Raw genomic sequence first — 27,256 nt, forward strand, 5'->3', positions numbered from 1 at the left:
ATTTTAAGTCAATCAGCATGGTTGTATTTTATCCGGGCCACACCCTTTTCCCTAGTATGAGTCACGGTGGGTTGAAGCAACCAAAACAAATGGCATTTGGAGTCATAGCAAGGGACGCCTGGGTGGCTCAGCGTGACCCGGGGTCCTGGGATCGAGTCCTGCGCGGGGCTCCCTGCGTGGACCCTGCTCCTCCCTCTGCCTGTGTCTCTGCCTCTCTCTCTCTGTGTGTCTCTCATGAATATAAATAAATAAAATCTTAAAAAAAAATAAAGCCATAGTAAAAGAGTGACTTACGCACCTCATCGCTCTTGCCCCCGCCCCCACTCTGAAATAGCATGATGCTGTCTATCCACTCCCAAAGGAAAAAGTTTCTGCTCTCAGGCTGTGGGATTTAAAAAATACAATGATCCTTATCTGTTTCATAGGAGTGTCAGAATAATGAGATAACTGATACGTGTGGGGGAAAAATTTGCATTTCAGATTTCAGAAACGCTACGTAGAGCAACGATTGCCAGAGAGGGGGAAACAGAACAAACCTCGTGTAAACCGCTGTTGAACATTCCGGCAGTGGCAGAAGTTTGACACTCTCAGGCTCCCGTAATCCCGCTCCCCCCCTCGCTCCGCCCCTCCAGGAGACAAGATGGCGCCGCCTGCTGAGCTTCCCACGCGCTGTTTCCGGTCGCTCACGGAAGTGCGAGTCCCACACGCGGCCGACGCTGCCGGCCGTTGCCCGCGGAGAGGGGCTTCTTCATACCGCGTCTTGCGGGCGGCTCAGCAACCAGCATGTCTAACAGAAACAATAACAAGCTGCCCAGCAACCTGCCACAGTTACAGAATCTGATCAAGCGGGATCCGCCCGCCTACGTCGAGGAGGTGGGAGTGCGGCGCGGCGAGGGGAGGTGTGCAGCGGGGCTGGGATCCGCGCGGATCTTCCGGGGGGGGGGGGCGGTTCGGGTCCCCCTAGGGAGGGACACGCCCTCGGGTTGGTTCCCCACCGCATGGAAACTTAGCGCCATTTGGATTCTCTAAACTACATCGTAGTCCCAGCTGCCACGGACAGGCCCCTAGAGACGTGTAATTTGTGGCCGAACCATGGATACGATGGGGAAGAGGTGAGGCGAGGAACTTGCCGCCCAGTCCCGGGGCCGCCTCCTCACTCGTGTCCACGGTAGTGGGAGCCGAGAGAGCAGGGTCTTAACTGAAGCACGTCTGGGAGCCGCGGGTCTTCTCCTTGACGCTCTGGGAGCAAGCTGGAGGCCTGAGGGCTCTGTCGGAGTTGTTTTCTGGCCATGCCGAGCTTCAGATGTCTGTTGGATAAGCACAGATACGAGGCAATCGGAGACGGGACTGTGGAGTGCACTGGACCGCTTGGGACCGCTTGGGACCGCTTAGGACCGCTGACGGAAAGAAGCGCTGATTCTCAGGGTGCCTCGGTGGCTCGGTTAAGCCTCTGACTCTTGTATTTCGGCCCCGGTCATGACCGCAGCAGAGTCCTGGGCGGGAGCCGTGCCGGGGCTCCCCTTCCAGAGGCGAGTCTGCTTGAGGACGCTCCTCCCTCTGCCCGCCCTGCCTCCCCCCACCCCCACCATCCCGCCCCCGCCATGGTCTCTCCGACTCTCTCTAAAAGTAAATAAATCAATATTTAAAAATAATACTCCCCTAGTGTCTCTCTCACAACTTAAAGCTGCGGTCTAGGGCTGGAAGGTGGATGTAGGGCATGGAACTGAGGCCTGGAGAGTTCCAACATTAGGTCGTTGGGTTGTCGTTACAATTACATATAATTAAGCGAAATAATGTATGTAACGACTTAAACAGCAAGCGCTAAATAAGTGTGAGCTGTTCTGGTTATTGCCGTGTGCTGCTTTTGGCTGCGGATACATCCTATCTAGAACTCCAGGACAAAATCTTAAATCATTGTTTGAAGGAAGAGGGTAATTTTGACTGGAGAGTTTTACATAGTTGTGATGTTTTCGTTTTCTGACCTCTATTTTCCTGCTGCTGTGAGTGCTCTATATATTGAATCTGAGCTTTTGACTCTTTTCTCGACGTTCCTTCTACCATACCACCTACGTTTCTAATGATAAAGGAATGGGGTCTTTAGATTACCTGTGATGTGTCCACGTTTTTCAAGACTTCTTTTGAAGAATGCAGGTAAAGGAAAGATGTTTCTACGCACTTTTGCCAGTTCCCCTTTTCCACGCGACTATCAGAGATGTGTACTAAGTAATTTCTTGTTCTTTACTGAGAAAGTCATGTAATAGAATGTGACCGACTTAAATTTTATTTTTCTACAGTTTCTACAGCAGTATAATCACTACGAATCCAATGTGGCGGTTTTTAAATTACAACCAAATAAACCTAGCAAAGAACTGGCAGAGCTAGTGATGTTTATGGCACAGGTAAGATGATTTCTGAGTAAAACAAAAACTAATTGTTTCATACAGTTTGCAGAATATTTTTCCAGTAATACCCAACCTTATTCCATTTAGGAATGGAAACGTAATTTAAAAAAAATTTTTTTAAGTTTCCTCTTTTTTGCAAATTTTATTTTCTCCCTGAGCTGAATTAGATTTCACTGGAGCTTTTAGCAGAACTAACCAAAGCAAAACTTTCAGACTGTTTGGTTCTTTCTCAAACTCATTATAAGAGCAGATACTAAATCGTGGTCAGAGAAATTAGCATGTAGAATAAAAAGAAATTATTTGAAACCATCTATTTCTATCAAACAGGCTTTTACTCTCCTTTTGCAGAACATCATATATATGTGCATATGAATTATAGGAGAGAAAGAGAAACTTCAGAAGAACCTTTGCTTTGTTACAGATTGGTCACTGCTACCCAGAACATTTAAGTAACTTTCCCCAAGAGCTGAAAGATCTTCTCTCCTACAATCACACTGTCTTGGATCCAGATCTTCGAATGGTAGGTTCAGTATTTGGATTGATGTATTGTGCTGTGTTTATGTGAGAACAGGCTCAGCTAAATATCTTCTTAGAATGTAAATCAGAATGTGTCACCTGTCCTTAAAATCTTTCCATGGCTTCTATTTATATTTAGAGTAAAACTCAAACTTATTAACATGGCCTATAAGTCCCTACGTGATCTACTTCTTTCCAGTATTTTAAGATTTTATTTTTAGAGGCGCCTGGGTAGCTCAGTTGGTTAAATGCCTGCCTTTAGCTCAAGTCATGATCTCAGGGTCCTGGGATGGAGCCCCTGTTCAGCGGGGAGTCTGCTTGTCTCTCTCCCTCTGCTAGAGCCCTAGCACCTAAGAGGTTGTCCTCCCAGTCAAATAGTGGTACCTGACTAACCCAGAGGTCCAAAAGCCTGATGATGCAGGACTTGATCCCTGGACCCTGGGATCACACCCCAAGCCAAAGGCAGAGACTCAACCACTGAGCCACTCAGGCATCCCTGCATGCATTGTTAAATAAATAAATGAGTGTATTTTTCTTTATATGATTTTTTTAATGATGATCAATAGGTTTTTAAAAATAATTAATGGATATTTCCTTTGCTGGGAAACCAGGGATTGAGTCTGTGTAATTAACATTCCTCTTTTTAATTGGCAATTGTGATAACCACTAGTCCTTAACAACTGCTGGACTTTCTGCTTAGTGTATTTATTATTTTCCCAGGACTTTTTGAATCATTCCCAAGTTTTTCCTGCTTAACACAGATAGAACAGACTGTGTTTCTTAATGGAAGAAACAAAATACCTATATAGGTTAACTGTTACTTAATGAAATCAATAAAATTGATTTTCTTGTGTTTCTCTTTCTTTAACATTGTAACCTTTTTATGTCCTTTTTTTTTTTTTTTTTTTTTTTTTTTAAGATTTATTTATTTGAGGGGCACCTGGGTGGCTTAATGATTGAGCATCTGCCTTTGGCTCAGGTTGTGATCCCAGGGTCCTGGGATCAAGTCCCACATCAGGCTCCCAGTAGGCAGCCTGCTTCTCCCTCTGCCTATGTCTTTGCCTCTCTCAGTGTCTCTCTCATGAATAAATAAATAAAATCTTTTAAAAAGAGAGAGAGATTTATTTATTTGAGAGAGACAGCTTGCAGAGGGGATGGAAAGAAAAATTGCAAGCAGACTCCGTGCTGACCATGGAGCCCAACACATGGCTCAATCTCACCACCCTAAGATCATGACCTATGCCAAAACCAGGAGTTAGACATTTAACCAACTGTATCACGTACCTAAGTCCTTTTTATTCATTTCTTTTTTTAAAGCATTATTTATTATTTTTTGTTCAAATTGTTATCATTTGGCCAGTGGGAGCTTCTCAGTCCTTTTGGCAAAGCCCCTTCCTTATATTTTTGAAAGATCCTTACATTCTGGCGGAATAGTTCCAAAACCATTTTTACTGCTTTTCGTGCCCCAAGACTTGAGAATCAGCTATTCTCCAAGGATTACCTGTTCCATTAATGGAGAATGGTAGTAGAAGCCAAACCTTGGGTGATATGGGTACTCATGAAAGTTGGTGTAAGCAGGAGTGCTACAAATGCTGTCAGGTGATTGATGGTACTAACACTACTGCTAAGGAATGCCTTATAAGGTCACAAATTCAGATTGATGATTTCAGTTCTGTTCTTGTTACCTCACCTTTCTTATCTGTGTGCATTCATTGTGCACGGTAGGAGTTTGTCCTATCTTGAGACACTTGGCCTCCATAGTGAGCCCTCCCTCAGTCACTGTGTATCAATTATATTACCCTGTTTTACTTTCTTCATGATATATTTCAATGTCTGAGATACCCTGTTTACATGCTTCCTTGCTCCTCTATCCCCTCTTCCACCCCACTCCCATGTAAGGTTCGCGATGACAGAGAATGACTTTCTGTTTTCATGCACAGAATAGTGCCTAATTAGTAGAAGATACCACACTCTTTTGGGATATACATACTCCCTTTTCTCATCTTAATTTCATCATCATCATATATTAATATGTTTTCTTTTTTCTTCCTTAGACATTTTGCAAAGCTTTGATCTTGCTGAGAAATAAGAATCTCATCAATCCATCAAGTTTGCTAGAACTTTTCTTTGAACTTCTGCGTTGCCATGATAAGCTTCTGCGAAAGGTAAGGAGCAAAATTGCTTTTTCCCCCCTTACGTTTCACTTTTCCATGCAGTGACATTAAACTTGTAGATTGAATTCTTGATGTTATTGAATACGGTTAAAAATAATTTTAACAGGAAAAAAATCAACACTTGTGTGCATGCAATATAGTGCTAATAGCTAATAACATTTATTGAGTGCTTATTTTTTACCAGGTACCATTCAGAGATTCTTAGATGTTCATCTATTTACTCACAAAATGCACTAGGGTTTTTTTGTTATCATTATTTTAGAGATGAAAAGGCTGAGGCACAAAGAAGTAGAATGAGATGCCCTGAATCATGGGACATGTTAGTGGAAAGGCAGGAATATAAACCCAGGTATTGTAGCTCCAGAACCCGTGCCTTTTTCAACTGTGCTATACTGACTAGCTAAATCAGAGCACAGACTGGACACTCATAGCTATAAAAGCCCCCACACTATTTTCCAAAACACTTTTTTTTGTTATTAAATATTTCCCTGTGATTTTGTGTTTGCTTTTATAAGTAAGACCAGAAGCCGAAGGTTTGTGAAAGAAATTTAAGGAAGAAAAATTTAAGCTTATATTTATTAACTTAAAAAAATTTTCTTTTTCCCAAGTGTTAAGACACTGCCACCACTTGATTTTAGCAATTGTGAACTTCGTGATTCTAACTATAGGATAAAAGTTGTCTATGGAAGCATATTTTGGGCACCAGTGGTTATTTGTATACCAGGTGGGGGCTAAGTAAATGGAGCAACTTTCCTTTTTTTGAATAACTTTATTGTGATATAATTCACATGCAATTCATTTATTGAAAATATACAGTTCAGTGGTTTTTAGTATAATCACAGAATTTGCAACCATCACCACAATCAATTTTGGAATATTTTTATCCCCCCTAAAAAAAGAAACCCCGTACCTATTTGCATTCACTCCCCATTTACCCATCTCTGTCAGGCCTGGGTAGCCATCAGTCTACTTTTGGCCTCTATAGATTTGTCTACTCTGGGTATTTCATATAAATGGAATCACGCAATACATAATATTTGTGTCTGGCTTCTTTCACTTAGCATCATTCTTTCAGGGTTCATCTATGTTATTGCATGTATCAACGCTTCATTCCTTTTTGTTGCCAAATAATATTCCGTTATATGGGTATACCATATTTTGTCCATTCGTTGGTGAATGGACAGTTGAGTTGTTTCCACTTTTTAGCTATTATGGATAATGCTGCTGTGAATATTTGTGTGGATATTGGTTTGGAACTATCATTTTTCTTGGATATATAACTAGAGGTGGAATTGTTGGGTTATATGGTAGCTCTTTGTTTAACATTTTCAGGGCAACTTTCCTTTTGTATTTTAGCTGCTGTTTTGTTTTGTTTATGGTATCTTGTTATAGAATGAAAAGTAGGTAAGATTAAATTCTCCCATACTTTTGTACTTTGCTCCAAACTGAGCAAGGTTAGAAATGTTAATTAATATTTGTATGTTTTTGTTTCTTTTCCTCAGACTTTATACACACATATTGTCACTGATATCAAGAATATAAATGCAAAACACAAGAACAATAAAGTGAATATTGTAAGTACCCTTTTGTTTTCCAAGTTTGCAGCATGTACCAGCAATGTATCATATTGTCTTCTTTCTCCTCTTTTTCTTTAGGTGTTGCAGAATTTCATGTATACCATGTTAAGAGATAGCAATGCAACTGCAGCCAAGATATCTTTGGATGTGATGATTGAACTCTACAAAAGAAACATCTGGTAATATATATATGTATTTGTCTCTTGAGAAGAAGACCCATTACTACAGAGTACATATACAAATACTTTCTGGATTTTGAGCTCTTTAATATACTTCTCTTATAGATTAAGTTGGAATTAAAAATAGAGAGCAATCCAAAAACTAATAACATTGGCTACCATTTCTTGAGCCCCTTACACCTCATAATACCTCATTCAACCTTTAGAACAATATAATGCAAGTTATCTGGAATTATCCCTGTTTCATAGGTAACAAAACTGAAGTTCATATAGTGTAAGCTTAGTTGCTAGTCAAGGGTAGAGCTGAAATTCAAATCCAGATATCAGACTCTGAATTCTGTGCACTTTCTACTCTGTCACTTTGAAGATTTTTACATTAGTTTATCCCATGTATATAAAGTATCACATTCTATAAACTTTGATCTGTTGGTACTTTGCTCCCAATTCATGTCTTTTGCTTTTCTTATTCACTATTTTTTTTTTTTACTATTAAAGTAATACTTATTGCAAAAAAAAAAAAAAAAATTGGAAGAAGCTAGAAAGTGTTTTTTTTTTTAATTTTTTGATAGTTTTACCACCCAGAGATAATCAATCACTGTTGATAGCTTATGATATTTTCTTGCTTTTTCTTAAATGTGAATTTTTTAAAGATTTATTTATTTGAAAGAGAGAGGAGCATATGCACACACAAAGCAGGGAGAGGGTTAGAGGGAGAGGGAAATCCTCAAACAGACTCCCCCTGAGCTCCAGATGGGGCTTGATCCCAGGACCTGAGATCATGACCTCAGCTGAAATCAAGAGCCAGCCACTTAGCAGATGCCCCCTTTAACATGAATTCTTAAATACGGTTGCAATTTTGCAATACTATTAAGTTTCTATTTTTTGTTTCTCTTGTCTTCAGTAGATTCCTGTGTCATTAAAAATTCTTCAAAAAAATCCATATTAAATGGCTGCATAATTTTCTGACATAGGCTGGGCTAATGTTGAATTAAATGTTTTCCTAAGGTTGACAATTTAGTGATCTGTGGTGTTTTTTAGCAACCCATGACTATTTATTTATTTACTTACTTATTGCAACTCACAACTTTTCATACTATGGAGTCTAACATGTTGGAAATATATATTATTTTGTGCCATTGTCAGTGCTATGAAATGCAATAGAATGAATTTACTTTGAAACACTCATTTGTCTTACCCCAGGAATGATGCCAAAACTGTCAATGTGATCACAACGGCATGTTTCTCTAAGGTCACCAAGGTGAGTGTCTATAGGGCTATTTGAAGGCACTGCCTTGAGTAGTCCCAGTTCTCCAAATGGAAGGTGTAAGAAGATGGGCATATGAAGAAGAGGTACTGTATGGGCATGCAGTTCATGTTTAGTAAAGCTCTCTTTGTGTTTAGGCTGCTTTCCTGGTTCACCTGTGCTTTAGAAGGGCCAAAGTTAGGAGTTTTTTAAATGCTTTGTATTAAATGATAGCCTTAGTGTTTGACTATTCTTTTAAGGGCCCAGGCATAGCTGAAAGAAATTTAAGAACGTGTTTGACTTTCCGTTAGAAAGGCTTCAATGTCACTTTTCAGAGCTTGGGTTGGGATGTAGAAATTCCTGGCAGTCTATTTAAAGGATAACTATGTAGAGACTGGCTGTTTTTATCTAAAAATAACTTTTTAAATTATATATACTTTCAGGACAAAAAATGCTATGACAACATTATGTTTTAATTAGGAAAAACGGGGGGCTTTGGGTGACTCAGTTAAGTGTCTGCTTTCAGCTCAGGTCATGATCCTAGGGTTCCAGGATCAAGGCCCACATTGGGCTCCCTGCTCAACAGGGAGCCTCCCTCTTCCTCTCCCTCTGCCCCTACCCACAGTGGTGCTCTCTTTCTTGCGCACACACTCAAATAAATAAAATCTTTAGAAAAAATTTCTTGAGAAAAATGAACCCAAATCCCACCAGTCTAATTTTGTTCCTTCAGATCCTAGTTCTGTGCATGAATAATACATAAACAAAAGTATTTATTCTTCGTTGTAAGCCAGGATAAGTGATTAACTTTGTTCTTATTGGTCTTTAGATATTAGTTGCTGCTTTGACATTTTTCCTTGGGAAAGATGAAGAGGAGAAACAGGACAGCGACTCAGAATCCGAGGTTAAACATTCAACCATAGATGCTTCTGAACTTTACAGTAGTCTATCTGATTTCATTATTACTGTTGGTACAGATTATAAAATCCATGACTTCTCAAGTTAGAAAGAAACTTACATGATACCTTTGTCCTTTATTGTGTTCTGCCATGCTGAGGCTTTATTCTATTTAGAATTTGTCACTTAACATTTGCTGAGATTGGTTACAGAACTAATAAAAGATTCATTTAGCCTTGTTCTTCGTTCTAAAGCTATACCTTTAACTCACTATATTAAACTTAGAATGAAAATTGCCACCAGCATATTTTTTTGAGATGATGTCAGTATTCTAGTATTTAGAGAAGGAGAGGAATAATGTTGTGACATCTTTAAAAAGGCAAAATGAATATTTATGATGTCATGAAATTTTCTTTATTAAAAAGTATTTTTTACTAAAATAAAAAAAATCCTTTCCTCTGGTAACAAGAATATTTATTTCAGAATATGAATGTATTATATAGCTTAAGCATTTTCCTAATGATACTGTTTCTAGTTTCTTTTCTCAAATAAAAACAAAATTGTATTCTATACTTTGATAAAAGTATATACTATACTTTGATAAAAAGCAAAATATAAAAACAAAAATCAGTGCTGCAGTGAAAATCTTTGTATCTGTACACGTAGGCAAGTATTTTTTTTTTTAATTTGAAGTCATACTCATTTTTGTTAGTGATTGTGTAAGTACAAAAAAGACTTTAAAAGACTTACTATTTGCTTCTATGCAGATTTTCCTTGCTTACAAAGTGGTTTCTTCTTCAGGATGAAGGACCAACAGCAAGAGACCTGCTAGTGCAGTATGCCACGGGGAAGAAAAGCTCCAAAAACAAGAAAAGGTTGGAAAAGGCTATGAAAGTGCTCAAGGTGAGGCTTGTACCTGGAAGATGAGATAGGAATCATTAGACTATAGAATATGGAATTTTTAACAAAAGCTCTTTAGAATTTGAAATAAAGAAATGACATCTTTGAAAGACTTAGAAATGTGTGATAAATTTTTAAGTACTGTGTTTTTTTTTTTTTTAAATGATGAAATGTTTTCAGTTCTAACAAAATCTGTGACTTGAATAAATTAACTTGATTAAATTCAGTTTTCACTTGCTCTGATCAAGATGACCTATATTAGGGTATTTTTGCTAGACTTATCTTCTCAGAAGAGTACACCAATGAAATACATTTTATATTCTGTAATGCTTAGTCTGAAAACTCATTAATTTGGCCCTTCTCTGTTTTGTATAGTTTATGTTTCTAAATTCCTTGCAGTCTCACAGGGGCTATGTGCTGAAACATTACTGAGGTTTAATGTTAAAAGACTAAAACCACCTTTAGTTCTAGTTGAAAGATTTTGAGAACAAATTTGTTGTAGGTTCACCTCCCCCAGTAGTGTGGCGTAATGTAAATGTTTTTCCTCTCGTTTTATTTCAGAAACAAAAAAAGAAGAAGAAACCAGAGGTGTTTAACTTTTCAGCTATTCATCTGATTCATGATCCCCAAGGTATTATAATTATGACTTCCCAAATTCCTTTTTGGCTTTATCTCTGCTTGTGACCAGGGAATATAAGATCCGTAGCACTTAATAGACAACCAGTAATTGTTTAGTTGTTATTAGTTGGTTGTAGCCTGGGGGAATTATGTTCTGAAGTTATTAATTCCCAGTCCACAGCAAAATAAGAAAAATGTGGAAGAATACTTCTTTACTTCATGTCATTAACAACACAGTAGTGGTAGGACATTGTGCTTGAGTAAATGAAAAATGATACTCTTTTGTTGGTGAAGATTCTGATTTAGTAGGTCTGGGGGGTGGGGCCTGAGATTCTATATTTCTAGCAAGCTACCAGCTGGTAGCGGTCTGCGGACCACACTTTGAGAAGCAAGGCTCTGAGAACTGTTAAGTGGAGCTCCTATCAATCACTCAAGATGTTGATGCTAAAAATCTTGAAGATCCTTAAGACTTAACTTTGGGCACCATTGAAAGTACATTTACCTGTGTGAATCTTTTCATCTGTGATGCTGCTGTTCTTAACATCCTGGTTCAGCAGAATGATTCCAGGTACACAGTCACTGATCTAATGACTGACCTTCTCTACACCTGTTGAATAATGTTATACAGACCATGGACTTACACAGTGTACTTCTCTGATCTTCTTCTTTCCAGATTTTGCAGAAAAATTATTAAAACAACTAGAGAGCTCTACGGAGAGGTTTGAGGTGAAAATGATGCTCATGAACCTCATCTCCAGATTGGTGGGAATTCATGAGGTTCGAATTACATTATGTTTCTCATTTTAGTGAATATTAGAATTCTTGGTGAAAGGAAAGCCACTAAGGTAGAACAGTGGCTTAATTTTATCCCTCGAAACTATTTAAACCTATACAGTTTATAGAAGAATAAAATCTTTCACTCCAAAATAGCAATTTTTATCACTTTTTTTTTATCAGTAAGTATGGATGTTAAATTGTACATATATTCAATTTATGGACAGACTATTTTGTGTTCTATTTTTCTAGTTGTTTTACATATACGTTTTTCTGAGCCAACATAATCCGTGTATTTTTATTGACTATTAGTACATTTTGCAGTGTGTTTATTCCTTTATAGCTTTCCTGACTTCCAGACCCCTGGTAGGAGATTATCAGTGTTTGCAAAGCTGAATTTTCTGGTCATTTATTTCATTTTGAATTAAATTGTAGGAGTTCTTTGGTGGTATTACGTGTGTGTGTGTGTGTGTGTGTGTATATATATATATATATATATATACACGTCAAATCACCATGCTGTAAAACCTGCAACTATATATATGTATATATACACACACAGATATGCGTACATATGTGTGTGTATATATATATATCTGTATAGTGTGTACATAGTGGAAACTTCGCACATACTCATGGACTCACTGCCATTGTAGAAAAAGAGATTTCCAAAAAATGAGGCCATGAAGAAATGGCCATTGAGGTTGTTCTGTATCCTTTTGCTCTGGAGATGTGCTGCTCTGTATGTCATTAAATGTATTGCTTTCTTCAAAAGATTTTTTTATTTTTTAAAGTTTAATTGATTGATTGATTCTTATGTAATCATGCCCAACATGGGGCTTGAACTCGTGACCCTGAGATCAAGAGTTGCATGCCCTTCCACTGAGCCAGCCAGGCACCCCATTCAAAAAGTTTATTTAAAGAAAAAAAATAAAATAAGCTTGCTTACTGAAAATCTAGCAGTGTCAACATGTATTCAATTAAAAATGAAAGTATATGGAGTGAAAACACTTGTCCCCTTTTTCTAAGTAAAACTTAATATCTTAAAGAATAAGATACTTTTTCTCCATGAGCTGTAGTCCCACAGCAGGATTACCTGGTCAATTTATGTTATATTTGTGCAAAAATATCATGTCAGGCCTGAATTTAAGCTTGATAGGAAAGCAAAAGTGATGTGTAATTTAAGCATGGTTTGATAGAAATGATGTTAGAGCTTCACAACTGACTGTAGTTGAGCATCCATCTTTATATTGAACCTGAATCTTCCTTATTACTTGTATGATCATGGTTTTGCTTTGTGGCTAAATAGGAAAAAATAATTGATTCTGACATGTTGAACTTTGGGAAGGACCAGTCCATTTCCAAAGTTTCTCTCCTTGTTAAAGATTACAGGTGCTTCAGTGAACGTTTTGTAATGTATGTTAATGTCAAATCACTATGCTGTAAAACCTGCAGCTGATATAATATACGTCAACTACAACTAAAAAAAAAAAAAAAATACAGTTTCTTTAATAACTAGATGCTGTCACCTTTATTTAGGTAGACTCCAGAGTGCTAGTGTTTTCTCTGTCAAACATAGAGCTTGGAGTATAACGAGTGTGATTGTGGACTGGTGTCCAGTAATGAAATGAGAACTGTTGGGGCTTTGGTGATTAAATAATACCAGGTGCTATTCAGATTTTGAGTTACTATTTTATCCTTTGCTTTGGAGCCTTAATATCATTGCTATCCCTTCTATATTCCTCTTTATCTTTGAAGGCTTAAAGTTATCTCTGTAGCCACACCAATTTTAAAAGTAGAAACGTTACATTTTGGTTGCCTCTTTTCCCCCTGGTTTATTCTGCATGTACGTTTTTCTTCCTTACCATAAGAATGGCAGCCTCACAGCCTCCCTTTCCTTGGGTAATACAGCACATTGAATAATGAATGCTTGTTGAGGAAAACAAAAGTAAAAAGTGGCCCCTAGTTAGTTGAGCTTGGTGATAAAATTGCGTTAAGGAGAAATAAAACTCTACAGCTTGAGTTACATAAATAAAAGTCTGTGCATTCTTTTTTCCACAGCTTTTTCTCTTCAACTTCTATCCCTTTGTACAAAGATTTCTGCAGCCCCACCAAAGAGGTAAGCTTCCCACTTCCTTTGGTGAACTTGGGTTAGAATAACCATCCATGCCTTTTGTTTTGGAATTATTAAAGGCAAAGAGTTAGGAGTAAAGTGTGCTCTGTTTCAGAGAAGCAGAGGGAAACCCTTATGTTTTCTTTTCCACTGTCTGTCATGGGTAAATTGTTCTGCTTATCAACTTTAAGAAGCAGTTATTTTTGGAAGACAAAAGGCTGGATTCTTAAAGCATGTCTTTTTGTAATACCATAAACAAGTAGAAAGTTCTAAAAAAGAAGTCTGACCTGTAACTGTAATAGATACCAGAATTTTATCTTACTGTTATCATTGCCCTCGTGTGTATTCTCAGTTAAAAACAATGTAACAGCAGGAAAGAAGAGATGATTGCTTTTGCCTTTAAACTTGAACCAAGATAGGAAGGAACCCAGCATGTTGAATACCTAACATGAGCCATGTGATGTGCTAAGTGCTTTACAAATATCATCTCATCAAGTCCTCACTTTAATCCTATGAGATGTAGAAATAAAAAGAACAGGGTCACTCAGCAAATAAATGGCAAAGTAGGATTCACCTCGCTTCTTTTGCCAGAGGCCTTGTTCCTAATATATACTGCCACTTTGAAGGGAGAGCATGTGTATATATTTATGTTTGTAGTTCTTCACTTATTTAGTGATTTCTAGGCTGGACACTGAGTTAGACACTAAGAATTCCACAGAAAATGTAAAGCAATGTCCTCACCTTCATAGAGGTTACATTCTGGAGGGAGAGCCAGAGAGTGCTCTGTGTACAGTGTCCAGGTGAAGATACATATTTTGAGGAAAAAGGAAGAATAAAGATAATACAGAGTACTGGAGCAGGATCTAGTTTAGATTATGTCAGGAAAGACATTTTGACAAGGCAGCAATTGAGCAGGGACCTGAGGGAAATGAGGGAGTGAGCCATGCAGGGTTCTGGGGATTGGCTGTTCTGGGTGGAGTAAGCAGCAGTAGCATAAGGTGAGAACGTGCTTACCATGTTTGCTATAGTCCTGAGAGATACCACGATAAACTATGATTTTTCTGATCTCTTATATTTTTAGAAGTAACAAAGATCCTTCTGTTTGCTGCCCAAGCATCTCATCACTTAGTACCCCCAGAGGTGAGAACTCTTAAACCTTACTTTTGTCTATTAAGTATATCATGGTAGCTTTTCCCGCAGGGATTGCTGCCCCCTGCCCCTCTTTCTTCAAAATGAGAAGAGACACTAACTCTTAAGGAGATAGACACAGCAGTTTAGTTAACAGAAATTGAAGAAAAAAAAACATTTACTATGGAAAAGTAAACTTCGTTTTAGATAAGTTGATGAAAATTCTGACTTTAATTGCTTAAATCTTTTGTTAGGTCAAAAATATCAGTAAATTAAAGAATTATCAGTAAATTTTTATAGTGGTTATTTTTTAAAGCTCATAATTCCTTTCTTTGATTAAAATAGAATTGGAGGGGTGCCTGGGTGGCTCAGTTGGATAGGTGTCCAACTTTTGATCTCAGCTCAGATCTTAATCTCAGAGCCATGAATTCAAACCATGCATTGGGCTCCATGATGGGCGTGGAGCCTACTTAAACATAAATAAAATAAATAGCATGGGATTGTTCTGGGTCAAAGCAATTTTTAAAGTCCATATTGAAAAATAATATTAAAAGCAAAATTTAATCCAAGGATAGTCAAGAAGACTGAAACCCAAAGTATTTTTGTCTTCCTCAGTCTATTCCTTCCAACTCCCAAACTGAAGATGATTGTTTTACTGTGAATAATTTACTGTTCCTTCATCCTCAAGTGTTTGGGTAGGTAGAGACATTTTATCAGCAGTCATCCCTTTTCTTTTATTTCCATTTCAGATCATTCAGTCAGTGCTCATGACTGTGGCCAACAATTTTGTCACCGACAAGAATTCTGGGGAGGTCATGACAGTAGGGTATGTAGAATGTGCCTAGAGGCAGTGTGTATGTTTTTAATGGACAGTTGGCCCTAGAAACCCTATGAAACCCAATTTATATACCTTTTGACTTAGTCTTTTTAGGAAACTTTCTTAGATTTAACTATCTGAGATTGCTGTTTGGGCTTTCTAAATTCATTTTCCTTTTTTAGAATCAATGCTATAAAAGAAATAACAGCTCGATGTCCTCTAGCCATGACTGAAGAACTTCTCCAAGACCTAGTTCAGTATAAAACACACAGAGATAAGAGTAAGATGCATGTTATTCTCTGTAGATCAAAGAATATCAAATGACTCTTTTTTCTCAATAGACTCTTTGCTCTGGAGTTTCTAATTACAGGTGTTTTTTATAGATGTGATGATGTCTGCTAGAACTTTGATTCAGCTCTTCCGAACACTGAATCCTAAGATGTTGCAGAAGAAATTCCGGGTAAGTGAAACATGCATATGTTGATCCAAAGGTTCGGATCTCGGAAGGTGAGAACAACTTCCTACAGAATGAGTTTCAGCATTTGTAAAGCTTCCACTAAGAGTATTGCTAATTTTATTCTTAAAGCTCAGAATACAATTGAAGTGAATACCATTGCCTTAACTATTTTGTAGTTGGCATGTACTCTTTGATGCTGACTGAGTCTTAGAGACTTATCAGGCTATTTAATCTTGAAAGCTTTTAACGTTGTTAACAGATTGGAATTCCAGAGATCCGTCAATAACTGATGCCAGTCTTGAACAGGCTGTTCCTCAGCCAGATAGTACCTCTTTGGAATTGGGAAGAAAGAGAAATGTGTATATGTAACAGAGAGAGATAGTGATCTCAAAACTTGAGAATTGGAGCATTGTTCTCTACTAAATCCCTGTTTCCTGATGGAATCAGAAGAAAGAAAATAGTAGGCAGAGTTCTGGCTGAGGGATTTACTTTGACCCAAGGCAGAAGTGGAGTGTTTTTGTCATTTGATTACTTACATTGTTCATGCTCAGCAGGGAGTCTGCTTGGGCTTCTCTTCCTCTGCCCCTCCCCCCACTTGCACACATGTTTGTGCATGTGTACTCTCTCAAATAAATCTTTAAAACAAAACAATGTTCTTTGCTTTAGGGCAAGCCTACAGAGGCCTCCATAGAAGCAAGAGTGCAAGAATATGGAGAATTAGATGCTAAAGATTACATTCCAGGAGCAGAAGTTCTAGAAGTTGGAAAAGAAGAGAATGCTGAAAATGTTGAAGGTTCAGTTTCATTTCACCATTATTCAAGATAAAATCACTCCTATACTGGATTTACCTTGAAATCTTTATGCTGATTGAACATTCATTCAACAGATATTTATTGAGCAAGGACTATATGCCAAGCACTATTACCCCTTTGGGAATCAAAATGGGCATGGTTCCTGCTCTTAGGGACCTTGCATTATAGTGTTAATGTCTTATCATGTCCTCAGGGTAGCTACCCCTTACCAAGAGCATGCTGAGCACTTGGACAAGACAATGGTTTTTTTGTTTGTTGTCTAGAAAAAACAATGAGGATCAGTCCTAAGCAACCCTCTAAGATTCTCCTTGTTGAAGGAGAACACTTGTTGAACATATTGAAGAATGCTTGAGAAACTCCATTCTGATTTCCAGGGTTAGCCTTTATTACCTTGATTGCTAGAGTCCTATCTTCTTCTTACTAATTGGTTCATTATATTAACAAAACTTTTTAAAGCATTACCTGTGAGCTAGCCTCTGCCAATATAAAGATGAATTATTCCTGCCCTTGAAGATCTTTCATAAATAGCTTAGCAGTAGTGTTCCCAGGATTTATGATTGAAATGCTGAGCTATTTATGAAAGATCTTCAAGGGCAAGAACCATACCATTCATCTTTACATTGTCAGGGGCTAGCTCACAGATAATGCTTTAAAAAGTTTTGTTAATATAATGAGTAATGTAAAGAAGGGCAGGAGAGAAGTCAGGTGTACCTCAGAGGTTCAAAAAAGTCTTCAAAGAGTGTGGTGGCTCATTCAGTTAAGTGTCTGACTCTTGGTTTCAGCCCAGGTCATGATATCAGGGTCCTGGGATCCAGCCCTGTGTCAGGTTCCCTGATCTTTGGGGAGTCTGCTTGTTTCTCTCTCTGTGTCCCTCCATCTCCTCGCATGCTCTCTTTCTCTCTCAAATAAATAAATCTTAAAAAAAAAAAAAAAAAAAAAAAAAAGGATTCGGAGATGCTGATCCATGAGCTGTATCTTGAATAATAAGTGAGGAATGGTAGAATAGTGGAGATTTTCCAGGCAAACTATGGGCAAAGCCCTGAAGGATTCAGGAAACTATTACAATGTAGGATTGGATATATAGCAAGATACCAGACTAGAGATAGAGTTGGGGCCTCAGCAGGAGTGGTTGTGTATACACCATACCGAAAAGCTGAAACACTTTCTTATGGGGACTAACTGAAAAATTGGAAGTGTCTGTAATTTTAAAAGTTTATTGTGGTGACTTCATTAAGAACTATATTGCCTCTTCATTGAGGTGTCTGCAAGGTTCTTTCACATCCAGAATATTCGACTTCAGTTCTCTGAATGACTTTCTGACTAGTTTCAAGAAACATGTTTAAATACACTTAGACAAGTTGTCAGACATTTGCTGTGAGGCCAAGGTAAATGTCTAGGTGCTATTTTCATGTACATGGTTTGATAGAAAGAACATGAGCTGTAGGCTCAGACATGATTTTCATAAATGTGTGCATTGTAGGCCACATTTTCTAGCAGTAGAGTAGGCATCCTAACTTATAGGGTCTGTTCCTCTTCTGTTGAGTCATGAGAGTTAAAGTAATGATAAGGCAAAAAAAAAAGTAATGATAAGGCTTTAGCTCATGGTAGACACATAGTCAGTGCTTATTTCCCATTCCATAAATGAGTTAAATCGATGTGGCTTATTTAACAATAAATGTTGCTCAATTCTTGGTCAGTAGAACGCCATTGACTTTGATACTTTACTTTTGCTTGATTTATTTCAACTTACTGTGAGTACACAACATAAAGTGATAGTACTATCTTGTTTTTCTCACAGATGGGTGGGAAAGTACCAGTCTCAGTGAGGAGGCAGATGCTGATGGTGAGTGGATTGATGTGCATCATTCTTCTGATGAAGAGCAGCAAGAAATAGTAAGTCCTGAAATTTCCTTGTACAAGTGCATCACTCTTGCATAAACTCTGATGTTTATTAAGACCTAATTTACGCTAGGCTTTATTGGGGAGCTATGGTCTCACTTGAGCTAAACTTTTGTTGTGTGGTTTCAAGTTCAAGAAGCTCAACGGGATGCCCATGGAGGAGCGGAAAGCCAAAGCTGCAGCCATTAGCACGAGCCGAGTTCTAACTCAGGAAGACTTCCAGAAAATCCGCATAGCCCAAATGAGGAAAGAACTCGACGCTACCCCAGGGAAAGCCCAAAAGAGGAAATATATTGAAATAGATAATGATGAGGAGCCCAGGTAAAACAACACATGCACCAGGTCTTCTTTAGTGAGCTCACATGATGATGAAAGTATTAGGGAAAGGAATTCCACCCTAGTTTCATATTATATTTGTTCTTCACCCCAGGGGTGAGTTACTTTCTCTTCGGGACATTGAACGCCTTCATAAAAAGCCAAAATCTGACAAGGAGACAAGACTAGCAACAGCAGTGGTAAGTGAAGCTTATTATTCTCTGTTTCCTCAAACAAAAAGCAAATAAGATAAAAAATGAAATAAAATGAATAGCCACAGAATGGCAGTATTTTATTTTGATGTTTTAAATAAAGGTAGAATTAACAGAATAAAATGCACAGGTATTAGGTGTTCTGTTAGATGAGTTATTACAAGTTGATAGCCATGTAACCACCATCCAAAACACCGAAAGACACTAGTACATGTTCTGGTATCTGGGAAGCTCAGTACATTTCCAAGTTATTAGGAAAGCAGGGGAATGTTTATAGTCATTGAAGAAAAGCCTCTGGTAAGGTGCTGTGGCTGTGCGTGATTGCGCATCTCTCACATTTCCAACCACCTAGCTTTTCAGCTTTATGTCTATACCTTTATTGTTTTAGGCACAACCCGTACTGGTTTCATATCACCCTGTGCATTCCATTTGTGCTGAAACGTGTTTAGATAAATTTAAAAATCCATGTTCGTTATTCACCACCTTCCCATATTTTATCCTACTTTCTGAACTGCTCTACCCTTCCCCTCCTTTCTCCCACCACAAATGCCTTCATCCTGCCAAAAACAGCTCATCAGTCTCCCTTTCTAGGAAGCTCCTCTGATCTGACTGGCTGAATTACGCCATTTTCTTCCACTGAGCTTCCCCTGCCCCATTACAGTATATCATGGTCATTTCTTGCCTGGAGTGAGTTCCTGGGGAGCAAGGACTGAGTTCCTTCCATCTTTTTGTCCTTGGCATCCATCGGAGTGCCTAGCATAGAGGAGACACAATTGTGGGTTAGATAACTGTTGAAGTATTTTTGTGTGTGTGCTAATAGGCTGGAAAGACAGACCGAAAAGAATTTGTGAGGAAGAAAACCAAAATGAACCCATTTTCCAGTTCCACAAATAAAGAGAAGAAAAAACAGAAGAACTTTATGATGATGCGATATAGCCATAACGTCCGGTCAAAAAACAAGCGTTCCTTCCGAGAAAAGCAGGTGAGTTCAACTTGAAGCTTGATTGGTTAGAATACTGTTGTCATTTTAAGACCTTACTCTTAAGACAGTTGTACCTTCAGGACCTTGTGTTATGTGTGTCTTAGGATTAATGGGGAACATAATTAGAGAGCATGGAGAGGTCGAAAGTGGTGAGGACATGTAAACTATATATTTGACGTGGTTGAGATTCAGCTGTGTGACCAAAGAGGAGTCCATTTTCTTCCTCTATAACTAAAAGAGTGTAAGCAAGATGGTCTGTAAGGTCTTCCCTCTGCTAAAATTATTTTATTTTATTTTATTTTATTTATTTTATTTTATTTTATTTTATTTATTTTATTTTATTTATTTTATTTTATTTATTTTATTTTATTTTATTTTATTTATTTTATTTATTTATTTTATTTATTTATTTTATTTTATTTATTTTATTTATTTTATTTTTTTATTTATTTTATTTTTATTTTATTTTATTTTATTTTATTTTATTTTATTTTTATTTTAAAGAGCCAGGAAAATCTGACTTTTATTCCTTAAATACTGTGAAGGAAGATGGGGGTGCTAAAATTATTGATGTTGCATCTGTGAAACATAACATGATCCTTCTTTACATGCTCTTTTGCAAAGCTTTTATGTTTAAAGATTTTGGGAGTTTCATTTTATCTATTTATGGTCTTTGATGTGTAGTCCTATGTAGCTCAGTTGGCTTGCTTATTTGAGTAATTTGTTATAACAAATTCATGTTTTCACATTTTTATCTATGGGGAGTATACCAGAATATATGTAAATGTATTCTGAAGGATCGCCAGAAAGTCAAGTCCAAGAATATACCAGTATTTCTAAGTTGCTAGCCAAGGATGAGCCTGCCAGACCAGAATGTTAATGGCCAGCTTTCCAAGGCAATATTCCATCTGTGGGGGCACCAAGGCAGTATTAACTGAATTAAGGTGCCATTTAAAATCTACCTGTCTGCTTATTTCATTTTTCATTTTTCATTTTTCTGGTTCCTAAACTGTGTCCAGCAACATTATGTAAATAATAAAGTGACCTGTATTTTGAATAAAGAATGTTAAAATTGAGGTGAAAAGAAAGGTGCCATTTCAGATTTTAAATATCTGTATTTTGGGCTGCCTGAGTGGCTCAGTTTATTGGGCATCTGAGTCTGGATTTCAGCTCAGGTCATACTCTCAAGCCCTACCTGTTCACCTGTTCATTGGGAGTCTGGTTGGGATTCTCTCTCTTCCTCTGCCCCTTCTCCCCCACCACCCCTACTATCTCCCCCTGTCTAAATTACGTAAATAAGTCATAATAAATAAATATCTGAATTTTATCAATTCAACTTAAATTCATAGTTGAATTGATGCAGTCCATTAGCTTATCCTTCAGCAGACATTTATAAGATTTTAGGGTTGAGGAATAGTAACCACTGAGTTGCACCATGGTTTTTTCCTTCCTTCATTTTGAAGTTTTTGTGGTTTTGCTACATTTTGTGACCGACCCCACTCCATACTTCCTCTGTTGTTTTGGAGAGATTTTTTTTTTGGCATGATCTGGAAGCCTTGCTTTGTTCCTTGCCAGCAACCCTTGAATCATGAAACTTCTCCCTCAAAGATGAAAGAATTTTTTATTTAAGAGTAAGAGTTCATTAGACATATGCATTTGTTGGCTCAAGAATGTTTTCCCTTGTCGTGTAGTTTTTTTTGCCATTTGGAACCTGAAATTAATCAGAATTTCTAGTATGTATCCTTGCCCTATATTTTCCTTAAGGTCTCTAAGTTACAAAACTTGACTCTAGGTTTCTAATTTTCTCTTATTCTCTCCAATCTAGACTACCACTCCCCAGTTGAAATTCAATATAAACCACATATATAATTTTAGAATGAAAAAGCAAAAAGAAAGAGATGAAATTAATTTTAGCACTATATCTTTTTTAACCCAGTACATCCAAAATGGTATCATTTCAATATGTAATCAATCAGTATAAAAATTATTAATGAGATGCTGTACCTTCTTGGTTTTGAACTAATTGAAATCCACTGTGTGTGTTAATTTGTGGCACATCTCGGTTTGGACTCACCATTTTTCAAATGTCCAGAAGCCACATGCAACTAGTGACTACTGTATGGGACGTGCAACTTTAGAGCATCTCCCAAACTGACCTGTGATTCTGAAATAGAAAAACCCATTTCAGTCCAACTTTTGTGTGTTTCTTTTGCTATTCACACAGAGCACTTCACTTCTGACATTTATGGTCACCAGATGTGTAGAGTCTTTTTTCCCTATACATGCAATGTTCTGTAATGCTGGCTAAGTGTCCTACAATTTAATTTAATTCTGACATTGTTTTTGTGGAGATAGTGTCAGATCCCACAGGTTAAGGGCTCAGTCCCATGAGATTGCACACACACACATAAATTTCAGAAACCAGTCACAAGCCCAGGTGATAACCTGTGTTTCTGACCAGTGACCCTTTCCTTAGGTTTCATTAAGTTGCCACAGCTGCTCATGGAACTCAGGGCAACGGTTAAATTTACTAGTTTATTAAAGGATGTGATAAAGGATACAGATGAACAGCCACATGAAGAGATACATAGGGGCAAGGTCTAGGAGGGTCCCGAATGCAGAAGCTTCTGTCCCTGTGGACAGAAGTGGAATACATCACCCTCCTGGTGTAGATGTATTCTCTAACCTGGAAGCTCTCAGAACCTCACAGTAAAGGGATTTTTTTTGAAGGCTTCATCACATAGGCGTGATCAATTATTAATACCATTTCCAGCCTCTTTCCCCTTCTGGAGAAATGTGTATGTTGGGGGTGGGGGTTGCCAAAAATCCAAGGTCTTTCTTGGGCCAGCCCCCATCCAGCAGCCCACCTAGTTGCCTCATTAGAAAAAAAAGATTCTTCTAGTGGTCTTATCACTTAGGAATTACAGGGGTTTGGGGAGCCCTGTGTCAGGGACAGGGTCAAGGACAAATATTAAAACAAGATGCCCTTATCACTTAGGAAATTACCACTTTTAGGAGTTCTGTGCCAGGAACCAGTGGCAGAGACCAGTATATATTTTCTATTAGCTTGTGCACCTTAAGCCCTCTCTGAGAAAGCATCACATTTCATACCCCTTATACCTCTCAGTGATACTTTATTTTTATTTTTTATTTATTTATTCATTCATAGAGATGCAGAGAGAGAGAGTAGCAGAGACACAGGCAGAGGGAGAAGCAGGCTCCATGCAGAGAGCCCGACGTGGGACTCGATCCAGGGTCTCCAGGATCACGCCCTGGGCTGCAGGCGGCGCTAAACCACTGCGCCACCGGGGCTGCCCCCCTCAGTGATACTTTAACATGCCTTGAAAGGGTACATAGGGTCTTACTGCAAATTTATAGAATATACTCATAGAATATTAAAAAAAAATGAGACTAGAAAAGGAAGGTAAAGCATATGGCAGAGAAAGAGAGGAGGATCTTACAGTGAAACCTTTGGAAAGGTAAAGGAAGAGGAAGGAGAATATACTGGTTCCTTATGTTCAAAGGGTGACATTTGGAGGGAGAAGGGAACCGAGAGATCTGTGTGAGAGTAGTGAGTAGCTTGTGCTTTATTACAAAGTTTAATAAGCAGAATTAAACCCATGTAACCTTGGATTATAACATTATCTAACATAGTTTTTACCATGTGCCTTGACTATTCTAGAGCTTTGTATTTTTTTAGATTAATCAGTATAGAACAATATGAGCAGGTACTATGGTTTTATATTTTGCAGATGAGAGAATAAGACAGATGAGTCTGAGAAATACTTCTTCAGCCATACAAATTAGGTTAAAATGAACTTGTTAATTTTTATACCTTTAATCCTTAGCTATTCTGACTATCTACAAAGATGTACCAATTCCCAGATATGAATAAAGACAAGGAGTTAATACCTTAAAATCATAAAATGCAGATAGTTTGAACATTTAGCTAGAGAATCAGGTGACTTCCACCCCAAAAAATGCTTTAACAAAGCAAACAAAAAACACTTAACCTTGTTGAAATTCAAAAGCTAGAGATCTTAAAAAATTTCTAGGAATCAAAGTGGTGCTTGAGAATTCATGGACTAGTATCCAATACACACACACTTAATAATCTCGGGATGATTTGTTGATTTAGTGATTCTGTTGGTATAATGGGATACTCAAAACTTCCCATGTTTAGATTTTTTTTTCTTATGTTCCAGCTGGCACTACGAGATGCACTTTTGAAAAAGAGAAAAAGAATGAAGTAACCTCCGAGCAAGTCTTCCATTCCAAGAAGAATGCTAAATTTGTATCATTATTTTGAAAATTAGTTAATCAAGCATGTTTACATTAAAAAGTCCTGAAGGTACCATATTGTGAAAAACACAGTAAATTTGGTAGCAATTCAGTATTTCTGTTTTGGAGTTGGGTAATGGGAATCTTTGGAATGTTAACCAGTAGTGGTGTTGTAAACGCATTTTCATTTAGCATTCATGCAAAGAAAAATATTGTTGGATGCCTACTGAATGTCACTGTAGATATAAAAATGAATGAGCCATCACCCCTCACAGAAGGCATTCACAGCCTATTTGGCAAATTGGAGGGGGCGGATGTGTATTGTATGTGTATTTATGTGCAGTGTAAATAGTTCTCTAGTAAAGATAGGTCTGTGCTTCTCTGGGGTCACAGAGGCTTCTACAGGGCATAAGAGTTCAACATTTTCTCAACAGGACAATGTTACAAGAGTAAGAGATTCTTACTTGTATATAGGCTTACCTGCTAAAAAACAGGTCCCTGCTGTACAGATTTTATGTCGCCAATTTAGGTCTAATTTAGTCCATCCAAAAAAGTTTACATATCTTTTTGAATGCCAGGTACAGGCTTTTTGACTAAGACCTCGCTTTTTAAATTGCCTTAAGTATAAATAGGAATCTTAGAGTGTCTTTAGTTCGTCATTTGGGCCACCATAAAGGAATAAGAAATCAGATTGGTTTCCTCAGCCTGTCTTCATGCTCTAGTATTTTTAGCTTGCTGTATGCTTTATCTCAATAAAAGGTTCCTAATGTCAGATAGGTACTATTGTGTGTGTTAAGTGCCATGTTAGGCTCCCTCCCCTAAGCATGTCTGAGTGGATTTCAAGGGACACAGAGCCATGGTCAGCCTCTCTGTTTGCAAGTCATTGCATTTGGAAGTAGTCTGATGCTTTTGCCTTTGATTTCCTAGATCATATTGTGGTAGATGAGAAAATTGTTGCTTGAGAGTAAAAGGCAATTTTCTGTCTACCCAGAATTAGAAAGTAGCTTCGAAAACTACTTCTCTAATTCACTTTCGGTGTTCACTTTTCCACTCCAAGTCCAAAAGACTTTTGGTTTTATTTTGAAACTTTGTGACCTTCCCCAAAGATGCCCCAGCTCGCTAGAGATTAGTTGTGAAAATCTTGAAGTTTAACATTGAAATTACACTGGCTTGGTGAGAGGAGTTCTGAGTTAACTTCAGCAACTTCATTGTTTAACAGGAAGTGTCCAGTGCAAATTTGAATATTTCAGACCTGAAACTTCTCTCTCTCTCTCTCTCTCTCTCTCTTGTTTGCATTTTTGAACTGGGTGTCTCCTCAAGAGAGGTAAATAAAATTCAAAATGGCATAGCAGCTAGGGTTCACAGCTTTTGCTGCATGACTTGTGATGGTGTCTGGAAGTCATCCTTCCTTTGGACTTTCCCACTCCACTTAGAGGCCAGGAGGCCAAAGTCCATTCTGTGCTCTGACTTCTGTACTACTGTGGCTTCACCTTGCTCTTAACTGAGGTTTATATGCAAAGTAGAAAAATATCTCATTTAAAAAGGTGAAAGTCTTAACTCTTATTTCTCAAATGCATAGTATCTTAATTCTACCCAATTTCCTAATAAAGGAAATCTTAGAAATCTTCTCTTGTGAATATTTACTATAAATTTGAAGATCAGATTTTCACAAGGTTGGATGCTGTCAACAAAGGCAGAGTGGTCTTTCAGGGTCACTTTTACCTTAAAGTGATCATCAGAGTCTGAGCATCAGCTTTGCAATCTCCTTTTTTTTTTTTTTTTTTTTTGTCAGTACTAAGAATGGATCCATTTCACGGATGAGCTCCCATTTCCGGGCTCATAACTTATATATAAAGTGATGTGTAATTCTAGGATGCTGATGTATTTTGTATGTGATCTCAGCAGAGTCATGAAATGCAGAGTCTGTTCTCTGCTCTATCACTAGTGCTAGTTCAGTGCCCAGGATGTTAGTTGCTCAGCAAGTATTTGAATATGTGATTTATTTCCAGTCAGTTCTCTCTGTAAATATAAGACCACCTACCTCATTGATTGAGAATTCTGAGAATGTTAGCATTTAGTAAATTTCTCATCAAAGATTAGCAATGTTAAGTTTTTGTTTTATTTTTTGTTTAATCTTCATGAAATGAAACAACAGTTACAGTTGCTACAACTATTTGCTTCACCCTTCATCCATTTTGGGGGGAATTAGTTTGAAATCTAAAAACATATATTGAATGCTCAATGTGTGGGTTGCAAACACAATGTTTGTGCCATATGGAAACCTTCAATCCAGTTAAGAAATAGGCTTACAAAAATGACTAATGTAATAAAAGGCTGCTTATGGAGCTATCAGAAAAAAGGTGCAGCATAGGGCTGAGAGCATCCTAAAAAGGGAAGTTCAGCTGGCAGGAGGGTGAAATGGCTATTTGCTAACAAATTGATGCATATGATGAGCAGGAAAGCAGTAGGAAATCTATTCCTGAATCAGAAAAGTTATGGTTTAAAAGGTGGTATAATTTCTGAAAAGTTATAGTTAATATAAATTTTGTTTTCATTACCTCATATTCTAATTCTTTGAAAATGTATGTATTTAAAGTGTCACATGGCAACCCAGATTGTTTAGAATATTCTGTTCTTCAAACCATTTTAGATAAATAGATTTTAAGCTTTGTTACCAAGAATAATAAGGTTCTATCAGTGACATCCTTTCATAGCATAAAATAAAACTAAAAATTAACTATTGTTTATTTTTTTTAATGAGATTTTAAAAATATCATGAAAATGAATAGAAAAGTAAGGCACTGACATGGAGCTTTTTCTCTTTTATAAGGAAATAAACTTTTCTCTCCTAGTTCAATCTTTGGTCAGTACTTATTTAAAAATGCAGATAAGAACAAAGCGCAGCTAATTCTGTACTATTTAAATACCATACAAATGTTTGTGTAGGGCACTTCTTACATGAT

General features: G+C 37.6%; 1 protein-coding gene across 6 annotated transcripts; it reads left to right on the forward strand.

Moving 5' to 3' along the window:
• The first annotated feature begins 625 nt into the window (after window positions 1-625).
• SDAD1 (SDA1 domain containing 1) lies at window positions 626-27,150 on the forward strand. Of its 6 annotated transcripts, none has more exons than XM_038582421.1 (23): window positions 717-873; window positions 1,042-1,112; window positions 2,295-2,399; window positions 2,824-2,922; window positions 4,973-5,083; window positions 6,595-6,666; window positions 6,748-6,848; window positions 8,049-8,106; window positions 8,918-8,992; window positions 9,787-9,888; window positions 10,447-10,516; window positions 11,177-11,280; window positions 13,339-13,396; window positions 14,472-14,530; window positions 15,268-15,344; window positions 15,518-15,615; window positions 15,719-15,795; window positions 16,459-16,585; window positions 18,403-18,497; window positions 18,634-18,824; window positions 18,934-19,018; window positions 19,851-20,012; window positions 24,218-27,150. In XM_038582421.1, exons 3-23 carry the CDS (start codon window positions 2,385-2,387, stop codon window positions 24,263-24,265), a joined length of 1,884 nt encoding a protein of 627 aa, XP_038438349.1. In that variant the 5' UTR covers window positions 717-873; window positions 1,042-1,112; window positions 2,295-2,384; the 3' UTR covers window positions 24,266-27,150. The 6 variants fall into 6 exon arrangements, with proteins under 6 accessions (XP_038438347.1, XP_038438346.1, XP_038438349.1 ...); XM_038582420.1 differs by lacking the exon at window positions 1,042-1,112 and adding an exon at window positions 2,087-2,151 and having other exon boundaries at window positions 851-873; XM_038582419.1 differs by lacking the exons at window positions 1,042-1,112; window positions 24,218-27,150 and adding an exon at window positions 23,182-24,154 and having other exon boundaries at window positions 626-873.
• Window positions 27,151-27,256: the final 106 nt, after the last annotated feature.

This window comes from Canis lupus, chromosome 32 (assembly GCF_011100685.1).
Source record: "Canis lupus familiaris isolate Mischka breed German Shepherd chromosome 32, alternate assembly UU_Cfam_GSD_1.0, whole genome shotgun sequence".
Taxonomy (NCBI): Eukaryota; Metazoa; Chordata; class Mammalia; order Carnivora; family Canidae; genus Canis; species Canis lupus.